General features: G+C 46.2%; 1 protein-coding gene across 7 annotated transcripts in view; it reads right to left on the reverse strand.

Annotated features, from left to right (window-relative positions):
* Positions 1-27,566, reverse strand: part of LOC142590666 (uncharacterized) — a 224,496-nt gene that overhangs the window by 67,496 nt on the left and 129,434 nt on the right. Inside the window, exons 6-7 of one of the 7 annotated variants that reach the window (XM_075703059.1) lie at positions 15,952-16,314; positions 11,105-12,164 (exon numbers count right to left, since the gene is read on the reverse strand). The exons of 2 other annotated variants lie outside the window; for them this stretch is intronic. In XM_075703059.1, coding sequence (XP_075559174.1) covers positions 12,031-12,164; positions 15,952-16,314 — 497 coding nt within the window. In that variant the 3' untranslated portion in view covers positions 11,105-12,030. Of the gene's footprint in view, positions 1-2,362; positions 2,416-11,104; positions 12,165-15,951; positions 16,315-27,566 lie in introns of those variants that run through there. 4 more of the 7 variants (XM_075703066.1, XM_075703063.1, XM_075703061.1 and 1 more) reach the window with 4 other exon arrangements.

Here is a 27,566-nt window from a genome sequence, read left to right on the forward strand (position 1 = left end):
CTGGTACATAAGAAGCCGATCAATGAGTTAGCGGTAAGAGGGAAAATAGAGGAATTCCAGATCAAGCTACAGAACAGGTATTCGGCTTTAACTCAGGAAGAGGACCTTAACGTTGGAGCAATGAACGATAGTCTTGTGGGCATCATTAAGGAGTGTGCAATAGAAATCGGTGGTAACTCCGTTAGACAGGATACCAGTAAGCTATCGCAGGAGACGAAAGATGTGATCACGAAACGCCAATGTATGAAAGCCTCTAACCCTACAGCTAGAATAGAACTGGCAGAACTTTCGAAGTTAATCAACAAGCTTAAGACAGCTGATATAAGGAAGTATAATATGGATATGCACTAAATAAACTTATCTTTAGGACCCACATGATACCAGCCTCGTATACCAACAGGCTTCTTCCGGGACCATGCTTTATCATGGCACCTGGAGCCAAAATATTTGTATGTAGCCACGGACAGTTCACCTTGTGCCTGGATGTTCCGCTGTACATCACTAATCCCATGCTTGACTATTTCATACTAGATTTATCATATTCGCAGGTGTTTGGGCAGACTTTTGGGGTTGCTGCAAACAATACAAGTAAACAGCAAAAGATTTCAGCAATGTTTTGTGTCACATATAGGCTGAATGTTTTCTTGAAGAGGTACCTGAAAAAGACAGGCCAGAAGGCTAGCCAGGCTGAAAACTGAATATGCAGCTAGCCGACTGCTTCTTTTGCGATGAACCCTCAGATAAGCTCTTTTTTCTTCTGTTCTTGCTTAGATTATGAGCCAGTGCACGCTGCTCATCTGTATTGACACTGCAAATGTGCATAACTAGTAACTGACTATACTGTATACTGCATGCCTATAATTGTTTCAATTTTTATTTGTTCTGGTTTTCATGTTTATTCCAAGTGTATTGATGCTCGTGCTACACAGACTTCTATATACAGTTAAACATCGATATAACAAAGTAGGTCAAATGGGCAATCTGCTTCGTTATATCGAAATTTCATTGTATTAAAATTCGACCTTTTATGCAAATAAGTACAGTCGCCGATCGATTTTTCTTACACGGAAAGGGCCCGCAGAATTTTCCGAATGATCGGGCAATCGAAAAAAGCGAATTTGAATGAGGAAACAATTCATGTTGATGAATATGGGAGTCGGCGACGAATGGTACTGTTTCATGCGACGCCGACGATATCTTCGCGTAGGCGGCGCACAATTTAAGTGAAGCCCGCCACGCTTTCGTTTGCGCTTCGCCCGGGCGGCTGATAGCGACGCCCACACAATGGGACGACGGGTCCCCAAAACTAGAGATTACGCAACTTCCAATGCTAAACGCGCGGGAGGACATTTTACAGAATTTGCGACGGGCGCGAATTTACCCCGCGCGCTCTTGATCGCGTTACCGCGAGCTCGCTCCCCTCCCCCTCTTTCCTTTTGTTAGCATGAGGAGGTGGCACTCGCGCATAAAGCCACCTACTTTCTTTCTCACGCCTGCTTGCACAGCTTCACTCATACAGAAAGTACGAAGCGCGCAATATGATCTTATCGCACTTTATGCGGAACATGATGCGGCTTCACTTCGGCGGTCGCTCTTGTGCCGCACGCGATTTGAGAGGTGTCTGCAAGCAGCCGCTTGTAATTCAACCATTTGACCATTTTCATCCGTGGAAGTTTCCATTTATTGTCTTGGCATTCTGTGGACGCAAGCTTTCGTTATATTGAAATCGCATACACACATTATATTGAGGTTCTAATTACATGGTGTTTTATGCACAAGAGGTTATGAAAAGTTAAATACTTCGTTATATCAAGGTTTCTCTGCAGTTGTGCAATATGGTTTATTCTTTGAGTGTTGAGGCTGGTCTTGTATTGACACATACTGCACTTGTGTGCACCCTATGGTACTGCGGAAAGTGTTCTGAGGAATACAGGATCCAAAAGTATTTTTCATTCGTTCTTTACTTAGTACTGCCAGCAAGAATAGCAGGCTTTATTAGCAGCACTGTTCCTCTGTAAGTAGTATTTGATAGGGTTGAGAGACTTCACAAATAGGCTTCAGCTTTCACATCATGCCCACGCAAAGCAGTAGCATCAGCTATCACAATTGTAGCCTAACATAAATTGTGTAGCATTGCAATTTGTTTTAATATGGGATAATGTAGGCACGCATCTACACAAAATCTAAAGCATGACACCTGAATGCAAATGCTGCAGTTTTTACTGCGGCCCTTCTCAAGACTTTACAAATGCTTTCGTTGATGCTATTGAGCACTCACCGATCGCATGGCTGTTTCCAGATGTACCTAAAAGTTTATGTTGCTATATTTAAGCACAATGATTATATGTGTGCTTTACTGACGGGTCACTTGGTGGCATCAGCTTGTGCAGACCACGGTTGGCATCATCCATATGGCTGGTATAAATAAACCAATATGAGATATAAATCAGACAAGTAAGCAATGATTTTTCTTACACATTCGTTGTATACCTCAACCGAGAACTTCAAGATTATTTTTCGGTATAATATAAAGATAAGCAGGGTAATATCATCAGCAATCTTGAAGATATAGTGATAACGACATTGCTCTATAACACAGTTGCCGCTTTACTGCAAGGTTGTGACTACAGTGACGGGGCCCGGTACTTTAACATCAGCACTACAGTGAAGGGGCCCGCCACTTTAACAACACTGTAGCGACGGGGCCGTCACTATAACGATGTCGGCATTGGGGGCGAGGACTTACGGAGTCGCCATCTGTCGGAAGCGCCTCACTTGCGTAGTCTGAGGGATAACGCGGCGCGCTCCGCATAGGTTTGGCTATCGGCGCTAAATAAACATACTATGTGGGGGCTCTCCTGGACATTTTTGCAAATACTCTCGAAATCACAGAAGCACCTTACCTTTGAAATAATATTCTTGGACAAACAGAACGCCCAGAATGGCTTACAGTCGCTATCTCTTTACCTACTACGTACGGTAACCTGGGACACTGCGCGCGGCCGCCGCGATCGATTCCCCCGAACCAGTTTCTTGCGTTAAAGGTAGCAATCGCCGAGAGAAAACTGTGAAATATGTTCTCATAGTGGGCCGTCTGTGTAACCAAATGGAGCATCACAGAACGAAGCTTCAATGCAGCGATCGCACGGGTTCGCGGTGTCCGACTGCGCGTCTACATGCATGTCCGCGCACAATGTTTTGCTTTCACTACGAGAGCGTTTTCGCACCGTGCCGTGAGCTTTATGCTTCAGTATATGAGCATTTGACCGTAAGCAATCAACCATTGTTGCATGTACACTATCAGAGCTGTTCAAAAATATATTTCGTTATAGCTAAGGACTTCGACGTCTATACGGCGACTTGTGCTGTGCCGTCGCGATGATTCAGTGTTTTCTTTTCTTCTAAAGTCTTCGAAGCTTCAATATCATTATTTCTCAAGTAGCGTCACACTGGATGCTTATCGGTCTTCTAAGCGGGCAATTACCCGCTGCTTCTTTTTTTTTTTTTCATCCAGTACAGTATTCACTGTCTGGTGCTACAAAAGCATCAACATGTGCCATGCCTTTTCTTTAATGCGATTTGTACCGTTCCCTTTCCATTCCAGTAAACTTCCTTTCTTTATTTCTTTATTATCATGATAGGTGGTACAGTGCATACGCAAAAGACTGTTGGACCCAATAGCCGCCGGCTAGTGGATGGGTCCGGATGCGAAATATAATACACATTCGGTACAAGCATAGGGGGATCAATGCAGAGGATGAAGGCAACACATTAGCACATTAAAAACAGGAAAAAAAAAGATTTTTTTACATCATACATGAAAATTATCACCAGTTACATAAATTATCAAACCGCAAAGAAGAGAACGCCAAGCAAGAATACAGGCACCGAATCAGTGGTTTATAGCTAATAAATATTGTTACGTGTGGAAAGACACAGACGAAAGATGCTATTCACACGCCATTTACACTGGAGCCAGGAAGCCAGGCTCGTGCCAAGGGCACCGACTAACTTCGTCGTTCTCGCGGCGGCTCGTCTCTTGAGCATCGCTCAATGATATTGTTACGTGAAGCTGAAGCCGACTACTATTTACAATTTATTTACAGGTAAGCTCACGGAGCCAAAACTGGCGACGATATATCAAACTCGTACACACGTCGTTTTCGTCTTCCTCAGTGCAGCCACACTGTGGCGGCTGTTCCGTAGCAATATCGTAATATTAAACCCCCGCAGCAAAAGCCCCGTCACGGTGCTGTTAAATATCCAAGGTGCATGGAGAGTTGTAGGGCTTGAGTAGGGCAACGTGGACAATGTCACCGGTTGTCACAGCAGAGGACGTAGTGGGCGTGGCTATAACGATTTCATAGGTGACATCGGTAACTTTGCGGAGCACGCGATATGGACCTATGTAACAAGAAAGGAGTTTTTCACGTAGGCCAACTTTACGCGAAGGTGACCAAAGCAACACAAGGCTGCTGGGCACAAAATGGACATCACAGTGACGGAGGTCGTAGCGTTGCTTCTGCTTGTCTTGAGACACTTGTAGACGAGCGCGCGCAATTTGGCGAGCGTGGACAGCATGGGCGATTGCATCACGGGCATAATCGCTAGTTGAAGCTGTGGCAGACGGAAGCACAGTGTCCAGTGGTAGCGTCGGTTAGCGGCCGTACAAGAGGTAAAACGGGAAAAGCTAGCAGTTTCGAGAAGGGAAGAGTTGTATGCAAAGGTAACGTAAGGTAGAGCCAGGTCCCAGTCACGGTGGTCGTCTGAAACGTATTTGGATAGCATGTCTGTAAGGGTGCGGTTCAAACGCTCAGTGAGGTCGTTCGTTTGGGGGTGGTAGGAGGTGGTAAATTTATGCTGTATTGAGCAGGCACGCATGATGTCGTCAATGACTTTGGCCAAAAAGGTGCGGCCACGGTGTGTAAGCAATTGACGCGGAGCACCATGCATCAAAATATCATGTAGGAGGAAGTCCGCAACATCAGTTGCGCAACTGGTCAGATGAGCGCGGGTTACGGCGTAGCGGGTCGCGTAGTCCGCCGCGACTGCAATCCACTTGTTTCCTGATCTGGATTCCGGAAATGGGCTGAGAAGGTCCAAGGCGACACGATGGAAGGGCTCTGCAGGGATGTCGAGTGGCTGCAGGTAACGAGCGGGAAGCTGGGAAGGCTTCTTGCGTAGTTGGCAAAGTTCACAAGCGGCGACGTAACGTCGTACGGAACGGGCAAGGCCCGGCCAGAAAAAACGGCGACGTACACAGTCATAGGTTCGAGATACGCCGAGGTGTCCTGCCGTTGGTGCGTCGTGAAGCTCTTCTAAAACGGTGGAGCGGAGGTGTTTAGGTACTACAAGAAGGAACTCAGACCCGTCCGGATGAAGGTTCCGACGGTACAGAGTACCGTCGCGGAGGACGAAGAGGCGTAGAGCAGCATCGGCCGGAGAGTGTTCAAAACGGTCGATGAGTGCTCTGATGTAGGCGTCACGGCGTTGCTCGTCGGCGAAATGAAGCAGCTGGAATACAGAGAATACGCAAGAAGCACTGGCAATATTGGAGGAGTCAGAGTCGACAACAGGGTAACGCGACAAACTGTCAGCGTCTTGGCGCAGGCGGCCAGACTTGTACACCACGGAATATGAAAATTCCTGTAGCCTCAAAGCCCATCGACCAAGCCGGCCTGTAGTATCTTTTAGCGACGAGAGCCAGCAAAGAGCATGATGGTCAGTGACTACGGCAAAAGGGCGACCGTAAAGGTAAGGACGGAACTTCGCAACCACCCAGACAACAGCAAGGCATTCGCGTTCCGTAATGAAATAGTTGCGCTCCGATGGCGCTAGGAGGCGGCTCGCATAAGCAATAACGCGATCGTTGCCACGCTGACGCTGGGCTAAGACGGCACCTACGCCATGACCGCTGGAATCTGTACGTAATTCTGTAGGGGCATCAGGGTCGAAGTGGGCGACAATGGGTGGTGAGGTTAGAAGAGTGACGAGACGAGAGAAGTCGGCGGCTTCTGCAGTACCCCACGAGAATTGTACGCCTTTCTTCAAAAAATAAGTTAGGGGCCTAGCAATTGTCGCAAAGTCTGGAACAAAACGACGAAAGTACGAGCATAGCCCTACAAAACTTCGAACGTCTGCGGCTGTCTTCGGAACCGGAAACTCTCGGACAGCACGAGTTTTGTCGGGATCAGGCTGTACTCCGGAAGGGTCAAGGAGATGGCCCAGAAGAGTAAATTGTCGGTGGCCAAAACGACATTTGGACGAGTTAAGTTGCAGCTTCGCCTTGCGAAATACATCAAGTATAGTTGTGAGACGCTCAAGGCGAGTGTCGAACGTTGGCGAGAAGACGATGACGTCGTCGAGGTAGCACAGGCATGTGGACCATTTGAAACCTTGGAGCAAGGAGTCCATAATACGCTCCAAGGTGGCAGGGGCGTTGCATAATCCAAACGGCATTACTTTAAATTGGTATAGACCATCAGGTGTGATGAACGCGGTTTTTTCTCTGTCCATGTTGTCAACAGCCACCTGCCAGTATCCCGAACGAAGATCAATAGACGAGAAATAGCTGGAACCGTGCAGGCAGTCAAGGGCATCGTCTATACGTGGGAGTGGGTAGACGTCCTTTTTTGTAATGCTGTTCAGGTGACGGTAGTCTACACAGAAACGCCACGTGCCGACCTTCTTAACCAATACCACAGGTTACGCCCAGGGAGGAACTCGATGAAGGCTCAATGACGTTTTTATTGAGAATTTTGTTCACTGCATCTTGAATTACTCGGCGTTCCGACACAGAAACTCATACAGTCGTCGGTGAATAGGCGCAGCATCGCAAGTAAGAATGCGATGCTTGACCGCGAGCGTCTGGCCTAACGGGCGATCGTCGAAGTCGAAAATATCGTGGTAGAACGATAATACTTCGCAAAGGTCTTCAGCCTGCGTAGAGGACAGGTCCGTCGCAAACATTTTCTTTATGTTGGGATCGACGCCCAAGGCTGGCGCGAGGGGCATGCTAAGCTCGCGAGAACCATCGGTCGATAACGCTGCCACGTATTGGTCGCCGAGACAATCAATGGTGGCAAGGCAAATACCTTGCGGTAGAACTTGCTTTGCCAATCCAAAGTTACAGACAGGCATGAGAGTGTGGTTCGCAGTAATAGTAAGTATACTGTGAGGCACGGTGACGTCATACTGTATTGGGATGTCGGGCAGAGGAGTGACGAGGTACCCGCCATCAGGAACTGGTGGGAAAGACAACAGTTCAATGTAGGCTATGGACTTTGGCGGCAGGCGAAGAAAGCCGGTGGAGCGTAAGCGGCAGTGGGGTGCGTCAGAAGGTTCTGCGAGCATCGGCAACTCAAGGCGAAGGGTACTGGAAGAGCAGTCAATAAGACCAGAATGGGCGGAGAGAAAATCGAGGCCAAGAATAAGGTCGTGGGGGCAATGAGCAATTACGGTGAAGAGGACAGGAGTGTGGCGGCCGGCGATGCTGACACGTGCCGTACACATGCCGATGATAGGCCCAGTACCGCCATCCGCAACGCGGACGACGCGCGCCGACGCTGGGTGAGGAGCTTGTTCAGTCGTCGTCGGAAGGCAGCACTCATAATAGAAAGATGTGCTCCTGTATCGATGAGTGCCGTGACAGGATAGCCGTCAACGTCAACATCAAGAAGGTTTCGGTTAGTAGGTAACGTGAGCAGAGGATTTGAGGGCAGGGTCGACAACGCAGCTTCACCTCCAGAAGCTGCAGTGCCTAGTTTTCCGGCTGGGTCCGGGAGGCGATAGGCGGAGAAGAAAAGCGGCGGGGTTGCGGCGAACGAGACTGGTGGCGTCGAGGTGAGGGCGAGCGGCTGTAGCGAAGATTCGGAGGAGGGGTATCAGCGGTAGTGGCTTCATGGCGGGTGGCATAGTGTACAGAAGGCCCAAAGGTGCGGAAATAAGTGGCGGCGTAAGTCCGAGGAGGTGGTGGCCATCGGTTGCGGAAGTGACGGGCGACGTGGCCGATGCGACAGCAGTGGAAGCAGATCGGCCTGTAATCAGGGGTACGCCATTCGGACGGGTTGCGGCGAGATGTGGAAGAAGAGGACAGCCGGGGACGAGGAGGTCCGCTAGATAACTGGGGAACGCTGGGTCGAGACGTGGAACACACGGTGTTCAGACCCATGTTTTCAAATTCCTGTCTGACGACGGACTGAATCATCGCAATGGTGGTTGCTGGCGGATCGGGAGGCGTCGTGGAGAAGGCTGGCGAACAGCCAGCCTAGAGTTCGTGGCGAACAATACGGGTGACGTCGTCACAGGTGGTGGTCTGACGCGGTCCACCCTCACATGTCGACGTAGCAGCAGTGTTGGGTAGCCGCGCAATGTGGTGTGGGATACGGCAGCTCTTAGCCTGTTCAAGGCGACGGCATTCTTTTATAATGGCGTCGATAGTCGAGACGTTGCCGAAAAGAAGCAAATTGAAAGCGTCGTCGGCAATGCCTTTCAGCACATGTGCCACTTTATCTGCTTCGGACATATGATCGTCAGCTTTACGGCATAGAGCCAAGACGTCGAGGATGTAGGAAACGTATGGCTCTGTAGATGACTGAACACGAGACGCAAGAGCCTTTCTCGCGGCAGCCTTTCGCCCAATGGGGTCGCCGAACAGTTCCCGTAGCTTCTTTAAAGCTGTCCCAACTGGTTATTTCGTCATCATGCGTTTGGTTCCACACGCGTGGGGTGCCGCCGAGATAAAAGATGACATTGGCGAGCATAATCGTTGGGTCCCACCTGTTATTAGCGCTGGCATGTTCATAGAGCTTGAGCCAGTCGTCGACATCCTGCTCTCCAGGCCAGAGAACACACCTGGGTCACGATGTGGGGCAACCATGACGATTGGAGCAGTCGGACAAGCCGAAGCCGTTGCAGAGGCGGGCTCATCACCGGGAGGCATGGTGACAAGCTGGGTGTGCCGACCACTTCGGTGTTTGATTGGATAATGATTGTATTATGATTGGATTATGATTCGGAATATGATTGTAGTGCTTTACCAAAATTTTGTGCTTTTTTTGAGGGTATGTTGTTCCACGTCTCCAAAGGCTATCAGGGCACACAAGATTGGTGAAAAAGAAATTAAGTCGCCCCTGAGAAAGTTCCTTCAGCAGTTCTGGACGACAGAGTTGAGATAGGTGAAATCCTAAACTATTTCACCGATGACGGGTGGGCCGCGCTCACTGCAACAATTACTCAGAAGCGTAATCATAGTTTGTGGACATGTAGTGCATGTCGGCAAAGGGTTCATGATAACGCCATTGGGTGTGACGCGTGCCTGAAGTGGCTGCACTTTAAATGTGTGTCTGTCACATCTATGCCAATAAGTAAGGTGTAGTTTTGTCGGAATTGTGTAAAATTTTCTAAATTATGAACAGATTTCTCAATATGGGCGTGTGCAGATTAGGCTAATCAAACTCTCATTACCATTTCCTTTTGTTTTCTATAGAATTTTATATGTTTTGGGCGAATATGTTGACACAAAGGAATAACCCTTAGCTCTGCATGAAACGCTCTAGTTTTCTTGGGAAAACGTTTTATATGACAAGAAATGGAGCATGCTATTTTTGCGATTTCGCAAAGTTCCAAGTCGGGCCCTCCTGCATGCACAATTCTTTTTGTCATGCTTGTGTATTTTCTCATGTAAGCCTAACAACTTGTATTGTTTCAAACACTGAGTAATATTTCTTTTGTGTCTTCTTATTCTGGGAAAAATTCCTAAACATTTCTCCATGAGCTACGCGCTATGTAGAAGCCACTTTTCAGCCTAACCTTAACGCAAGATGTATCGAGATTTGATCACTGATCGCTGAGAAAACATTCATGCGCAACAAAAATGTATCGTGTATGCAGGAGGGCCCCAAGCATGGAACTTGGCGAAATCACAAAAACGCTATTCTCCACTTTTTGTCGTATACGATCATAGTCATGGGACCTCGATTACCGTTCTTATGTCAACACGTCCATATATATGTTCGTATTTTTGTCATATGTCGGTGTGGTTAAGGAGCCGGACGCCGTCTCTGTAGTGCAGATGTTAAAGTGCCGGGCCCCGTCACAGTAGTGCAGATGTTGAAGTGCCGGGCCCCGTCACTGTAGTGTAGACATTAATGTACCGGGCCCCATCACTGTAGTGTAGATGTTAAAGTAGCGGGTCCCGTCACTGTAGTGTAGATGTTAAAGTACCGGGCCCCGTCACTGTAGTGCAGATGTTAAAGTACCGGGCCCCGTCACTGTAGTCACTACCTTACTACAATGCTGCCCAGATGTTCTTGTGCAAAACAATTACAGGTGAAAATTACTGAAGATGTATGCAAAATGTTGTTCCAAATAGGATGTGGAATAGCGCTATATAATCAGACTGAATTAACTATGACTATTGACCATGACTATGACTATGATCCAGCTAGTAAATATGTAGAACACTGCTGCATATACAACCCAGTAAAATTAACTGAAACACTGTTTTGCATATTTTATACTTTATCTGGAATGCAAGTTACATTTAAGTAAGCTGAACTTTTTTGAAAAAAAAATTCCTCTTACTAGCTGGAACTTATGCGGAACCAGATTAAGGGTTAGCGTTTGCTTCTGGAAGCTGATTTTCATGTGTAAGCTTTAGACAAGAATGCCACAAATGGTGAAAACATGACATTGCATATTGTACAGACTTTCATTGTGTTGCAAGAAAATGAATGCAAATATAGTTTAAACAGGAGACTAGACTTTTGTTCATGCTTGAAGGGCATGTTAGTTCTAAAAGACGCATGATGGTATTTTTTATCTTTGTTTCAGCAAAATATTTTTTCCTGGCCAAGGAAACTTCAATATGGCTACTGGTATAAAGAGAATAAGTATTGCAATCACATTGGCATTATTCCTTCTGTCTTTTTTCTTTCTTTTGACAAGAATAACGATACTCATGGTCGTTAAAATACAGTAGTAAACAACACTGCAGGACCTTTAGGTAATGAGAAACAATATATATCTTATGAACTTTTCTGATAGAAATAGGACATTTATGCAGAATTTCGTTGTGACGTGCAAAGTCAGTGGGAGCAAGAAATAAACAACAAATACAATGCATATTTATTCGTAAATGACATCAGGTGAACAATAAAGGTTGGGTAACCCTCAATTGAAATCAGTGGCTCATCTTATGATAGGCCGAAAATGTCTAACAACAGAAATCTGTTTATTTCGACATCACTAAACAAAGCACACAACAGGACTGCAATGCAGGAAAATGTCATTGCAGGAGAGAGACCCTGTAATGTTGAGTTTCTACTTCTACTTAAGCAAACGCTGAATGATTGAGCTTATAATGCCTGCATCCATCTTGAAATGTACAATATACACGTGCATCCAATACATTACATTTTTTAGCACTGCATGTGTCTCAGAAAGCAGCATGAGAACCTTTACCCATCACCTGCCTAAGTGCTGTGCCGTAAAAACATAAGCCAAACAAAAAGTAATTACCACTAAAATACTGATTTTACCATAAGAAAGCCACGTATACCTCAGTAAAATTTGGTGTGACGCTTGCTTGAAAGCATTTTCTTTTCCGAAATTCCAAAATTTAACTTCTGTTTGAGGAACTGCATTGGGTCTCTCCCAGTGAGGTCCAGTGTACATTATGAAGTATATCAGTGTAGCTTTTCAAAACATAAACAGTTATTCATGAGATTTACCCAATACAGTTACAGTGTGAAAATGTGAATGGGTACCAGTTATTCAAATCTTGCAGATAAGATTTTTCTAGTGCCTTAAGGGCGTACAAGAGAACAGTAACTTGAAAAGAATTGTTCTGGCCTCTTGGCTGCAGCAAGATGTTCAAGCACATAAAGCTCCGGCATTTTTCATCGCATAAAGGGCAGCCTTCGTTGCACAAAAATTAACAGCATAAAACAGCATAAAAAGAGCCAGAACTGAGTTGAGGTTATTCCAACTTCAGTCTTCTCCGAGTCAGTGGGATTGTTTGCTGATCAACTACGAGACGCTTTCGGCCTTGTTCCAACATTCTCCTCTCAGACACCCTAGCAGTGGGCACTTAGGTCCTCCTGAACACTTTCTTGAACCGGTTTGGAATGGTTTCTTCAATAAGTTCCTGTTCGGGTTCAGTTCTAAGATGAAGAAAAAAATAATCACTTGTTTGCAGTTCAGCTGAAAATAATGGCTCAGTTCCAGTTTTCGGTTCAGTTCCTATTCAGTTTGACACCCTGGTTAAAGGTGCGGTTAACAATTTTTAGAGCCGGACACGTGCATTTTCAACCAAGTTTCACCCCAGCGATGTTTCCTCCTAGGCAAGAGGGGAGGAGGCAAATTAGGAGTGAGCACAAGGCAACATATTGACTCAACATGTGATTGTCTAACATAGAGCGGTAGGTTTCAGTGTTTCCACTCTGCAGGCAGAGGAAAAGCCGCCAAACAAGTGTGCATCAATTGAAAACTATAGGCCAACATGCAGAGTCTTGGAGGTCACGTGTTGGGCAAATACTGCTAGGGATAAAGCAAAAGGAACAGCATCATGCAGAGTTCGTTGGCCAAATTAGACTGCATGACCTAATGCTTTCTCCTAGTCGATTTTCTTCTTTTGTAGGCCGGGGTGGGAGGGAAAGCATGTGGTAACACCATCAAGCGCAGGCTAAGCGGACGGGAAAGAAAAGTCCGGTGAGCTCTAGCCAGGCCGTGGCTGCGGATAACTGTGCACGTGGCTGAGTGCATATGCAGATGACACACCCTGACTTGGAGGCAATCCGCGGAGAGTTCAAAGGCTAGCCGAGATGGCTAGTGCCTTGATTCAGGGTGTTCATGCACATCTAGGATTGAAGGTTGCGTAATCTCAAGTTCCAAAGACAAAGTGAAGCAAGAGGCAGCAAGAAGCACTCAATGCCTGTCGCCGGCGCTCTACCATCACACCAGCATTGCAACAGTGAGTGTTTGCAGTCATCGAGTGAGATCTGTTCATGCTTGCCTTGGCACCTGTGACACTATGCTCACTAAATTAATTAGCAAAGCAAATGTGCAGTGATAAATATAAATGATCCTATACATATAAGATCAACAAAACTATGAACCTTATTTTGTTTAGTCCAATAGTTTGCTCTCCCTATCAGCATTTCCGGCAAAAATGACATCACTATCGGCAACGTTTTTTGGAAAAACTATTTCTGATCCCACGGTCAAATACTGATAAGGTCTATGAGTATGAACATACTGGCAGCATGCTTCCTGCAACAGCCGGGTACCAGCCACTCCGCCGGCCACAGCGCTTAGGCTCCTAGGGTTAATCCGCACTGCTTTGTCGGGAGTGGGCAACCCGCGTTGTAGTTTTGTGCCGAGCCAGTTGACATGACGTCACCTCTGTTCATGGCCACCATGTTTGCGACATCACCCACACGGTTCATGGCTTAAACTTCCTACGGTGTCCAAAATATCAGTTATTGCTGTTGTACATTGGTGGTAGGGGTAGGCAGTGGTGCTTCAGGAATTATTCAGGTCCAAAAAATTGGGTAGCAATTGTATTTAATATTTCACTGCCTGAATATATATATATATATATATATATATATATATATATATATATACTAATAATATATGGGGTTTTACGTGCCAAAACCACTTTCTGATTATGAGGCACGCCGTAGTGGAGGACTCCGGAAATTTAGACCACCTGGGGTTCTTTAACGTGCACCTAAATCTAAGTACACGGGTGTTTTCGCATTTCGCCCCCATCGAAATGCGGCCGCCGTGGCCGGGATTCGATCCCGCGACCTCGTGCTCAGCAGCCTAACACCATAGCCACTGAGCAACCACGGCGGGTATATATATATATACATATATACATATATACATATATATATATATATATATATATATATATATATATATATGTTAAGGCACTTGTAAACCAAAATTTCCTCCGCTATATCTAATACCATGACAGATTTCCCATTTTCAATTTTGATAAAGCAGGAGAAACTCCACTAAACTCAAGCATGACCAACCAAACTTTCTATTTACATTATATCCGATAATTCATTATATCCATGCTCATTGCACCAAGGTTCGAGTGCATATAAACATACATTACATGGAGTAACATATAGCAAACACAGCATTTCATAACGGAAATTAGCAAAGCACATCATTCAAACATTTCAAGGGTAGTTAATAAAATGAAACCTCGTTCATACGTTTTGGAAAAAGAACGTGAGAAAGAAAACGCACTAACCGGGGTAACGTACGATCCGAAGTAATTATTAAAATCGAGACAACTATTGTTGACATCTACATAATGCGATGTGTCGCGCTGATCGTTGCGGCACGAGACGCCAACATGCGGAGCGCTGATGGTGCACTGGCAGCCGGAGATGCATTTTATTTTCGGTGGTGTTCTAAGAAGGCGACGGGAAACCGAAACGAGATCGAGCTGGTGGGCTACGCTGGATGCCACCGAAGCGAAACGTGATGCCCACATCGCGCCGCCTGCAGCAGGGAACGGCGGCGCGTTTGAATTATGATTTTATTGCCTACTAAAAGCGTGCAGTGGCACTACACCCTACGCGCTGTAAAACAGATAGGTGAAGATGCTTATCGCAGTAGGTTTGGCGGCGATAGCTGCGAATGCGGCGTGCGCCAACCCAGGCGGCTATATACCGTTCGTGATAGCGTGCGCCTCGTGCCTTTTCTTGTTTACATGGGATCTAGCAGCCGGCAAGCGTATACAATCGCAGTCTGCAGCAGGGAACGGTGATGCATTTCGGTTATCGCCTATTACAAGCGTGTGCTACGCTTCCGACAGCACCACGTATGTGCTGTCAAACAGATAGGCAAAATGCTCATCGCAATAGGACTGGCGGTGTTAGCTGTGAATGCTGCGTACGACGACCCCGGAGAAGATTTGCTCGTACTGAAATGAGAAACTGAGTGTGCGCCAGCGTTTCATGTGAGACAGGCGGGCGAGTACTGCAGTGAAGCTGCCGGGGCAGGCAGCTATATACTGCTCTCGATCGCTCGTGCCTCGCATATTTTCTTGTTTACATGGGATCCAGCGGCCAGCAAATGCATCATAGGATCGCAATTTGGTGACACACTGAATGCTGGTGCCGAAAATTCATGTATTCTGGGAACGCATGAACCGGTAAAAAATGAGCGTAACTCTATCGGGTCCTTTTTTGCGTTCTCGGTTGCGGATGTTGGCACCGGAAAAACGTACGTAACGGGTAGGTATCAACGAGGTTTCACTTTAATAAGCATTACAATGCACTATATTGAAAATATATACTTGAAAAGCACAGAAAACATTAGGAAAAGCATAAGCAGCTTCTTCACATACACAGGATTCTTCAGAGAGTGCAAACTATCATTGCGTAACCGGTAAAGTTCAACACCCTCAGCGGTGTAGCCTGTTTCACTACACATGTTGCTTTGGAGTTAGTATGTTATACTTCTCAAGAAATGGTGCAGTTCTTTTTGCAATAAGCTAATTTTAAAAAAAAAGGTGTTTCCGAATTACAAGGTAGTAATAAGAATGTACTTTGATAATTCAGGGGTGAGCATTTCTTTGTTGTGCCTTTGCATAAAATAATATAACATAAACAGGGCCACTCTAATGCACCACAACACTATTACTACAAATGTCCTTGCAACTTTCTAGACCAGCCTGAAACATCTTTTGAAATGACTTGGCAGCTCAACATTGAGAGGCATACTGCGACGCTTGTGCTACCTGATGCAGGAGAACATCATTAAGCATGCTTCACGTGTATGTAATGCCTAATTCCTCCTAGCTCAACGTGGCTGTTGCCATACTCTCGGTATCAGAGTGCTTTGCTTTCTTATGTCTCTTCAAATAATCAGCCCTGACAAAGGACTTGAAGCAGACATCACAGCGGTATGGTAAGTCACCTATATGAATGCGTAGGTGTTGTTTCACGGCGTACTTCTGGGAGAAGGTCTGAGGGCACGACGGGCATTGAAATGGCCGCTCGCCTGTGTGGACGCTCATGTGTTTCTTCAATACAGACTTTCGTGAAAATCTCTGAGGGCATGAAGGACACTGAAAAGGCTTCTCGCCTGTGTGAATGCGTTGGTGTATGTTTAGGTTGATCCTTTGTGAAAAGCTTCGAGGGCAGATATGGCACTTAAATGGGCGCTCGCCAGTATGGACCCTGGTGTGTGCTTCCAGATGACAACTCTTATCAGTCTCGTAATCACAGAGGCAACAGCGGTAGCGGCATCCCAGCTGCGAGTTGTCACCCTCTGTCGTTGCTGCACAAGCAAAACAAAAGTGAAATTTTATTATGAAATGCCAAAGAAATGAACTTAAAGGAGCGCTGAACAACCACTCAGGCTTGGTGAAAAAACAATTCGCAGATAGCATATGCTGCTGCAAACATCTCCGCCGAATTTCGCAGTCATGCACAGTGCATGGAGCTTACAAACAAAGCGCAAGGTCACATTTTTCTCACGCGCACTGTTTTCAAACTAGGCGTTCTCCTCACCTATATTGAAGCAATTGGCAGCTTGCATATGTCGTCATATGCAAGATTTCCATTGACAGCTGCTAATGGCTGATAGATGAAATCGATCAAAAAGAGCGTTTGGATCAGTGCCCTTTTTCTGACTGTTACCGAGTATATTTATTGATGCAGTTTAATAAGCAGGCTGAAGTAAGCACTGATGTTTCAAATTTTGGTAAGAGTTACGTACTTTCGAAAGAAATCGGCTACCATCTATTCACACTCCGCCGTAGCTACTCGTGCAGGAATTAACCTTTGGCCACATTGCTTATCGGTATCATAGCCGCCAGGTTTCGCTAATTTCAATTAGTTTTGGACACTCAACTAGCCTCAAACCACACGAAACTCAAGAGTCAGACCACACATACGGTTGCCAGTGCGTGCTCACTTCTGGCCACTCCTGGCCTGACGCCTTGGCAGGCATTGCTTTTGACAGCACTTCAAAATGCGTAACTTGGATGTGGCTACAATCAGCCAGTCAAGCTGGTGCAGGACCAAGCCAGTCCGCATCACGTAGCATGGCCAGCAGACTGCAGCACATGCATGCGAGCGCTCACTCCTGTCCTCAACAGAGCAATCATTGCCCACAGTTGCATCAGCTGCGTCTGCTACTTAATCTAGACACCATGGCTGCCATGGGGTGCACTGACGAGACCACTCCCCAAGGACAACCACATACTCTGAGTTGTCTCTGTGGGTGGCATGGTTCCAAGGATGTGGCTAGGCAGCCTGCGCACAGACATCCGACTGGAACAGGTCATCTGCTCCGAGTTGCACACCTTCAAGGGGTTGCTATCACAGTCGAAGCTTATGTAAGGAACCCTTTAAACACAAGTCCAGAGTGCTTCATTCATTACTTACCGGATGTGGGTACTGCTGCCATACCTAATTGCACAACTCAACCGTAAGCTGAGGGATAGCTTCAACGTTTGGTGTGTTGTAGGCGCCAAAATCAGTAGTGGCATTTACAAGAACATCCAAAATCAAATTTGAACCGGGCCACAGTGATGTTCAGTACGTGCAGCATTGTGGGTTTGCCCCGCTCCGCTGTAGGCTTTGCAAAGCAAGGCATTGAAAAAAAAGCATAAGCACCGTGAAGGATAACAAAAGGCAATCTTTGATTGGCAATAACTTTGCTGATAATGTCTCCCCCTGAAAGTGTCTAACTCAAGAGATCAGATAGAATTCAGCTGTCAAAGTTGATAAACAAAAAGAAAGTAAGTGCCGTTTGAAGTTATAACGTGGGAAAAATCGAGGAAGCAGTAAAATATGGCCACTGTATAAAATCAATCAGAAGAAAACTTGGCATTTACAGGGCAAGATGTATGCAGTCAAAGCAGGGTAACAATATTAGCAATTTCGATGTGATAGTAAAAGCAACAGAAGAATTATATACTGACCTGTACAGTACCCAGCGCAGCCACGCAACTTCCATTGGAAGTAGTGATAAACGAGTTACAGAGGCTCCTATAACTAGTGATGAAGTTAGAAGGTCCTTGTAAGACGTGTCCCGGGGAAAAGCAGCAGAAGATGGAATAACAGTCAATTTAATCAAAGATAGAGGATATATCATGCTTGAAAAGTGGCCCTTTATACGCAACGCTCCACAACTTAAAGTGTACCAGAGAGCTGGAAGGATGCCAACATTATACTAATCCACAAGAAGGGAGACGTCAAAGAACTGAAGAATTATATACCTATTAGCTTGCTTTCAGTACTGTATAAGATATTCAGTAAGTCAATTTCCAATCGAATCAGGGCAACACTTCAATCAACTAAGAGAACATGCTGGCTTCACAAAAGGATATTCTACAATGGAAAACGTCCATGTCATCAATCAGGTAATTAAGAAATCTCAGTGAACAATTAACCTCTCTATGTGGCTTTCATACATTATGAAAATGCATTTGATTCAACATAGATACCAGCAGCCATGGAGGCACTGGGCAATCAAAGAGTACAGGAAGCTCGTGTGAATTTCTTAGGACATATATACAAAAATTTCACGTCTACCTTCTTCCTCCACCAGAAAAGTAGAAAATTGCCTATCAAACAAGTAGTCAGGCAAGGAGACACAATCTTGACAATGCTATTCACTGCATACTTAGAGGAAATATTCAAGTTATAAGACTGAGAAGGCTTAGGAGTAGGGATCAACAGCAAATATCTCGGCAACCATCGGTTTGCAGATGTCCAGTTCTGCAACACTTGAGGTGAATTGCAACAAATGATTGAGGACCTTAACCGAGAAAGTGCAGGAGTGGGGTTGAAGATTAATATGCATAAGACAAAGGTAATATTCAATAGCCTGGCAAGAGCAGTCAGCCTCTACAGACTGTGCAGGAGTAGGTTTAGTATCTAGGTCACGTATGCGCAGGAGACCGTGATCATGCGAACTAAATTTAAAGAAAAATAAAAATGGGTTGGTGTGCACACGACAGCCATTACAAATCCTGACTGGGAGCTTACCATTGCCGTGGAAAGAAAAGTGTACAATCATTGCACTGTACTATGCTAACATATGGGGCAGAAACTTGGAGATAAGCAAAGAGGCCCAAGAACAAGTTAAGGACCACAGAAAAAGTGATGGAACAAAAAATTTTAGCCATAACATTTAGAGACAGGAAGAGAGCGGTGTGGACCAGAGAGGAAATAAGGATTGCCAACATTCTAGCTAACATTAGGAGAAAAAAATGGAGCTAGGCAGGCCATGTAATGCGCCGCAAGATAGATAATCAGTTGACCATTATTTAGAGTTACAGAATAGGTGCCAAGGGAAGCGAAGCATAGTCGAGGATGGCAAAAAATAAGGTGGGGTGATAAAACGGCAAAATTGGCGGGTGCAAATTGGAATCAGCTAGCGCAAGACAAGGGTGATTGGAAGTCACTGGAAGGGGTCTTCTTCCTGCAGTGGACATCAAAATAGGCTGATGATGATGAACACCGCTTCTACTGAATGTGTAGGAACAGAAGGCACTTGCCATTTAATTATCAGGTAACTGTGTTGACATCGCGGCTATCATCGTCGAACCTATATGCCTTGTGGCGCTAGTCCAGTCTCTTCTTCCACTGCGGGGCTCTGTGAGTACTGTCCACTACATGGTTCCCCCCCCCCCTAACGAAGAAGGCACTGCCGTTGAGCGGTTTATGTTGTGGAGATTTCCCCACCAGCGTCTAGATGAGCTGGCTTCAAGCAGTCGATCGAAATTGTCTCTTCGTGGCGTCACGCTTGAGGACTTTAAGGGACCATCATAAGGAGCTTGTAAAGGAGTGCGACTAGCATCGCGACAGATAAATACGTGACTGCTATGAAATAAAGATGGGCTCATGTAAACATTTCTGCGGTCATTACGAAGTGGCGGTGGTATAACAGTGGCCACTGTTATGCAAAGGCGGTCGGCTTAACATTGTAGGTCTGCAGATGGTTCCGAGGTGAAAAACTCACTCGGTATGCGAAGTGTCGTGCCGAAAACGAGTTCTGCTGAGGAACACTGAGCATCTGTTTTCAGAGCTGCGTGAAGACCTAGTAGAACCAAAAGCAGACATTCTGCCCATGGAATCATGGAGTCATGGGAACGAAGTGCTGCTTTCAGTTGACAATGCAAGTGTTCTACCATGCCATTAGAACTTGGGTGATAAGCTGTTGTTTGTATGTGCATTACACCCAAACGACCAGAGAGAGCTTGAAAGAGGGACGAGTCAAATTGTCCTTCTCTGTTGTTATGGTGTGTGGTACACGGTGGCACGAAATACAGGTATTTAAGATGGCCTGGGCTACAAGACTCTGCAGTAATGTGGGAGAGTGGCACTGCTTCAGGCCAGCGTGTGAAGCAGTTGATAAAAGTGAGTATGTATAATTGGTTCGAGGACGGAGGTAGCGGACCAACGATACTGATGTGAACGTGGCCGAAACGAACGTGTGGAGGTGGAAAATGACCAGTTGCACTCATAGTGTGTCGACTGACTTTTGTGCGCTGCATGCATGCCCGAGCCTAGCAACGGACGTCAGCATTCATATGCGGCCACAGATACAGTCAAACCCACTTATAGTGATACCGGTTTTAACAATAAATTGGTTATAACAATGAAAAGCTGCTGCACCGTGAACTTTTGTGTGCTTTCTATGGGGAAATACCACGCTTACAATGTCCCCATGTCGCATTATCGGTTATAACGATGAAGTCTGGCTGATAGTTGTCTGTGCCAAAAGATAATGGAATGCGGACTCCCTGAAAAGAAAAAAAAAGTGAAATGCGAGCCACTGCACAATTGCCCGCCGCCACAACTGCCGCTGTGCACTTCTCTCATGAGAGATGCATGCCAGCCTCACGCGCATCTCTCCCATCAACCTTCCACCCCTCCGAACACGAATGGGCTGCGCCCAATAGCTTTGCGCCGTGCCACCCTCCAAAACACGAATGGACCATGTCAACTGCGCTGACAGCGCTGCCGGCAGTGCTCTCAGATTGCTCGCTTGGCCATGCTCAGCCCTCAAAGTTGATTTTTTATTCTCTGGCGCTTATTCTGTGCAATTCTGCTAACGGAATAAGTCCCTCGTGCTTGTATTTGTTCGTTGCGTCGAAGTCGTTCCTGGCCAAGCGGTTTATCAGCCTCATTCAACTCTCCGCCGAAACGGAACATGGCTGATCCACCCGCTGGTCATCGGCAATGCACGATGTTGCCAGTGAAAAGGAAGCGCACTGCTATAGATTTGGAAACGAAGTGCTTCTAACTCATGAGACGATCGTCATGAACGCGCTTGCATCGAATAGCGACAGTGACACTCACGACGATAACGCTGACGCATTAGGGCAGGCTGCCTCTACATTGTTCCCGCGGGAGGTCTTGCCGATCATTCAGACCCTCACGTAATAGTTCTGTGGAAACCCGCAAGGTGGAGGGAAGTAATTAATAAAAGGAAGATGAGACATCCACCCAACCGTAGCAATTGCTACAAAGGAAACCCATACGGGTTCCTCGAAAGAAAAGCATTGCAATTGAAGAAAAATTCGTCCTGGTCCAGGACTCGACTGCTTTTCCGAGACAGCCGCTCTATCATCTGAGCTAACCAGGCAGCTCGCAAATAGCACAGCGAAGTTGAATTTATCGACAACTCAAAGCAAAAGCAAGAGTTTGACATAATAGTTCTGCAGAAACTCGCAAGGAGGAGGGAAGCTGTATGTCACTTGCTGTCTGGTTAGCTCAGATAGTAGAGCAGCTGCCCTGGAAAGGCGATAGTCCCGGGTTCAAGTCCCAGAGCCAGGGAAAATTTTTCTTCAACTGCGAGGCTTTTCTTTTGAGGAACCCGTATGGGTTTGTTTTCGCGAGGGACCTTTCGCTTCACTACGTGGAGAACCTGGATGCTTTGGAGAAGGATATTGGCAAGCTTTGCATAAAGCAAGCAAGGCTGACGGACGTGTGTTTTTCTTGAGCAAGTCAGTGGGAAGTACGTGTCGAGATGCTTGTGGCGATCTCTCCTCAGCATTTCTTCTGGATTTCTCAAGCTGACAGCCTTCTCGCAATGTTTAAAAGGCTCCTTTTGGGGCCACCAAAGCGATGCCTCGGCGGTTTGCCACCCGTGAAAGCTTTTTGCAGTTGTTATAGCAGCTCCATTCTTTAATGCCAACAGCCGCGGCTTGTTTCATACGATCAGAGCGCCGAGGAAACAGTTAAACTAGTGAACACAATCAGAAGACGGATGGAGGAAGGTGGTGGGGAGGGGCACTGGCCTCCCACTATTAGTTTTCTCGCATCAGTTCTGCCACACACCCCCCCCCTATTTTGATTTTTTCATCCAACCTGGTTATAACAATTATCGGTTATAAGAATGGAATTTTCGTGGCACTTGAATCCTGTTATAAGTGCTTTCGACTGTATCATTCACATGCATTGCACCCACCATTGATAAAAGATTGCCAAAGGGGTCACTGAAGTCTGCAGGTATCTTTTTTCAGGGTCAAAAACGCATGCAAAGCAATTTGAACCGAGGTGAACATACAGCAATAGATTCATTCTCTCAGCATAGATTCTCGCGAGTGCATTCTCGCAACGAAGGTGAAGGAACACACATGACAGTCCTGTCGTATGTGCTCCTTTCATCTTCGTCTGTAACGTTTTTATGAAAACTGTCAAGAAGAACCAACTCGCCCAAACGAAGGTATTGTTGCAAGAAATTAAGTTCTTGGGAGACATAATTAACGGTGATGGCATCAAGTCAGAGCCATCATTACTTGCTAGTGTATTTGACTTGCCAGCACCATGAAATAAACAGGTTGTCCAAAGGATGCTCGGTGTTATTATAACTATTTCAGCAAATACTTACCCAGCCTGAAGCGGGGAACTGCGCTTTTGCGATCTCTGATAAAGCACGACCTGCACACTGAATGGACGCACAAAAATGAATGGCAAGACGTATGCAGGTCATTCAGTGCAGCTCCTACTGTTGGCGATTTTTGACACAAACAGGGAAATAAAGGTGACGTCAGATGCTTCACAGGACGGCGTAAGTTCAGCTCTGTTGCAGCGACATGATTATGCCTATGCCTCAAAAGCCTTGACAGCGTTCGAACAATTGTACTCCCAAATAAAAAAAGAAGCGCTTTCTTTAACGTTCGGCTGCAAAAGATTTCGCCATTTCGTTTATGGCTGCTCAGTGATACTTCAATGTGACCATCGCCCTCTTATGCACATAGCAAGAAAGGCGATATCAGAAATACCTCCGTGGGTGCAGCGATTTTTTTCCGAGATTTTTGTGGTATGACTACTCACTTTCGTTCCCGGAAAACAGCTGACCCTGACGGACATGCTGTCAAGATTGCCTGCTCCTGGAGATGGTACCGCTGTGGACATTACCGACATTGAGCTACACTGAAACCTCATTACACCGTAGTTGGCCGGAGCTTGGAAAAAGTACGTACTAAACGGTAGTACTGTTTAACCTAAATAGCATGACATCGCCCACTTACCTGTTGAAAACGGAGCACGGCACTCAGAGTGCGATGAAAGGGGAAATAGACATGCAGTATTTTTCACTTCACACGGCAAAAGTGTTATTTTCGTTTGACGCCGCAGTAGCCTAGCACGATGACAGCGGCCTCAAACTTACAGAAGCTGCGTGCCAGCTTTTCAGCCAGTCCCCACTTCTCGGCGAACACTCGAATCGCAGATTCCTTGCTGGCGTTACGTATTCTCCATGCACGCGCGCAGTATATTGCTGCAGAAGTCCCGGCACGCCTTTTTCATTGCCGGGTGCCGGAGTTTGGAATAATTTTCGTTAGGAATAGAGTCACGTCATTGCGCCCCTGTTCTCGTCGCGACAATTGCATTCATGAGGCTGACGTAATGTGCAGCTTATGCCACTGTTGGGCCTGAATCGCCCGTGCTGTCGCTTTCCGTGTCATCCTCATTACTGTCGCTAATCGACACTTCGGCAACAACAGAGGTAACGATGGCGAAAAGTCGAACCTCGTAGCCGACATGTCTTCGCGGTCGCAGCAGCGCTGCCGAGCAACTTCTTCGCATTCCAAGTGCCGCACACCGTAGTCAACAGCAGATCCCTGTCGCGTGCCAGCACCGACTTCTTCGTGTCACGTTCGATAGCACGGACGATGTCTAATTTTTCTTTTATGCTGAGCACCCGGCGTTTTTTTTTTATCCGAGCCATATGTCCGAGCTTCGGCATGACGCGAGTCCTCGCTTGCACGACGCCATGATGCTCTCTGGCACGGCGTCAAAGTGATGTTGATGTGGCTTCACGCGCAAATACACAGGGCCCTTAGAGGCCATTGTTCCTATCTCTGAGGCTTGTTGTTCTGCCGGGCCGCCCGATGGAGACGACACACCGCCGTGTTTGCGTGACGAAAAGTTGAAACGCTACGTTTTAACTGATGCGTACGCAATAAGCTGGTACGGTTTATGCGGATACAACACACATTATGTTCAATGGCCGCTGAGTCGGGGATTTGACTTTACTACTTTTAAAACGAAACTACTGTTTAAGCGGGTACGATTTAACCAGGTTTTACTGTACATGCTATCAGCGTGGTGTCGTCACTCACTTCCTAGAGGACTGCTCGACACATTGTACGTGAAACAGTGAGTGACCCGTATCTCAAATTAGTGCTGTAAAGTGTCGTGCAAGGAGAAGCAGTGTAAGGTTGATTAGTTCAATGGTTTCTGAGTTGTCAGTAGTAAATGGTATACTTCTCAAGGGGATGAAAGTCGTAATCCCAGCAAGAATACGAGCAGAAATGTTACAAAAAATCAGTGAAGGGCATCTGGGCATAGGAAAATGCAAGGCAAGTGCAAGGCAATTAGTCTACTGGCCTAGTATCAACTGTGATATAGAATCACTCATACAAAAGTGCACTATCTGTAAGCGGCATGCCTACAAACAACCAGCCGAGCCCCTCATACTCCAGTCGACGCTATCGCAGGCATAGTATCGCATGGGAGTTGATATTTTTCAGTATGGCGGGAAACACTACCTGTGTGCTTACGATGCAACATCAAGCAACATCAAATTTTTTAGATGTGGACCAGCTGCATGACCTTTCAACAACATCTGTGATTGATAAACTCAGCGCCATGTTTGCAAGATAACGGCATCCCGTCACAGGTATGCACGGACAACGGGCCGCAGTTTGCAAGTCAAGAATTTGCTCAGTTCGCCACATGGTAAGACTTTGACCATGTGACCTCAAGACCACAATAACCAAGCTCATACGGATTAGCCGAGAAGGGCATGCCAATTGTAAAAAGGATCCTTAAAAAGAAGCAAAAGAAGACTTTTGGCTAGGTCTGTTGAATTATAGAGCAAGTACTTTGGAAAATGGGCGGTCTCCTGGCGAATCGCTCCAAGGAAGACGCCTGTACACCCTACTTCCCGATTTCACACATCATCCAGTCATTCGAGTAACGAAACACAGCCAGGCTATTCGAAAACCACCGGCCACTACCACCCCTCAAGCGTGACACTGTTCTGCGAGAAAAATGTTGGTTGCAAAAAGGCACAGTTGTAGCGCCAACGGGTCCACGGTCCTTTTTCGTTCAAACAGAAAACGGTAGGACCACTCGGCGAAATCGGCGCCACCTTCTGGCAACAAGGGAAAGTTTATATCCAGACCTGTCACTGAGCGACACTGACAACGAGCGAGATGAGCAAATTCTTTCATCGGCACCGTCAGTGAATACACACACAAAAGTTGTAATGGGACAAAGCACGCCCACCCCGGTGTTTAGAAGATCCCAATGGCAGTTGAGACCTCCCCAGTGACTAACGTGTGATGCTAACTTTAAACAAATGAGCATATGTTAAACCAACTTCAGCAACTTTCTGCAAGGATGGAAGATGTATCGTATTGGCATGTGTGCGTGCCTTTATGTACACTAGTTCTCAATAGTAGCAGGCGAATTTATCAAAATGCTCTCTCCCTTTTCCTGCTTATGACAGTACATTGACCGAATTCAATAAAAAACGTCGTTCACTCTTGACTTAGTGTCCCACTGTTTCACATCGGCAAGATTGATGCTGATACAGTGGGGGCACATGGTTCGTACAGCTACGCAATTCACCGTGACTCTGGAAATTAGATTTAACATCTTCATCTGCCTATTTCTTTTTTGCACTATGGACGGCCTCTGGCAACGATCTCCAATTACCCCTGTCCGTTAACTCAAACTATGTGATATGCAACACCAGGGGCACAGAAAGCCCAGGAAGGAAGAGAGCATGCATGAAGTCAGCAGCCATCTCTGCTCGCACTTCATCATTGCAATCACAGATGATTACCAACAATTATATATGGCACGCGGGCCACGTAAGCGTCAGCTGCGCAAGGTTAGGGCAGGGTGACTTAATAGGCACAAAACACATAGTGTTTACGAAGTATTTACGGTAGCCAAGCGATTTTTCGGAGTCCAAAAACGCAGACTTAAAGGATATTCCGGAATTCACAAATGCACCGTCAGGGTTCCCATAGAGCCAACGCATTTTTGAGATTAGTTTTTCGGACAACATAAAGCCAGAAGTTCTATTATCTGAACAAAACTTGCAGCAATGGACCAGCGCTATGATTCAAGCGAAGGGGGTAGATGACTTGTGCGAGCTGTCCCCTCAGGTGCAGATCGTGATGTGCACGGCGCCACATGTGCCTGTACATGACAGTGGCGTACAAGAGCAGCAGTGGCTGCTAATGAGCCGAGAGAAAGATTTCAAGGTTGTAGAAGTAAACAGAGAAGCGAGAAGGTGTGCTCGTTTCCAATGCGATGGGATACACTTAGATCACAGGCTTGATCGAGAAGTCGGCTGGCGACTTGATGGTTGCATGTTTCCTTTTTTGGGGGGGGCCCACGGGCGATCAGGAGGCCAGTGTAGGCAGTAATGAAGCCGGTCCCATAGGGGAACCTCAGAACAGCATTGCCGTCAATAAGAGAAAAAGGAGGAAAACAAGAAAGAGGGCTTGGCATGCAATAGGCTACATAAACATGCAGGGCAACATAAGAAAGGAAAAGTGAGTAGAGATTGAGGAGCAGTTAAATAGAGAACAAATAGGGGTGTATGCGGTGACAGAAACGCATCTTAGAGACTTGGAAGAGCCGCCAGTGATTGAGAATTATGTTTGGGAAGGCTGCAACAGAACTAAATCGGAAACAAAGGGAGGGGGAGTCTGAATGCTTATCCACCAGGAAGCCAAATGCAAAAGAGCAAATTCAAAATGTCGAGAACATCTTTGGTTATCATGTACAATGAGTGAAAAGAAAACTTGGCTGGGCATAACGTATTTGTGGACCAGAAATAATTGCAGAGAGAAAAATCAATAGTTAGTGGAATGTCTAAAGTGCCGATATTAGGGGTTTCGGGAATGGTGCCGAAATTATCCTATTGGGTGACATATATGCCCACATACAGTATCTAGATGGCTATACTGACAACAACGGGAAGTCAATGCTAGATATTTGTGACAAACAACCTCATTATCGTGAATACAGGGCCTAAGTGTG

This window comes from Dermacentor variabilis, chromosome 8 (genome assembly GCF_050947875.1).
Source record: "Dermacentor variabilis isolate Ectoservices chromosome 8, ASM5094787v1, whole genome shotgun sequence".
Lineage (NCBI taxonomy): Eukaryota > Metazoa > Arthropoda > Arachnida > Ixodida > Ixodidae > Dermacentor > Dermacentor variabilis.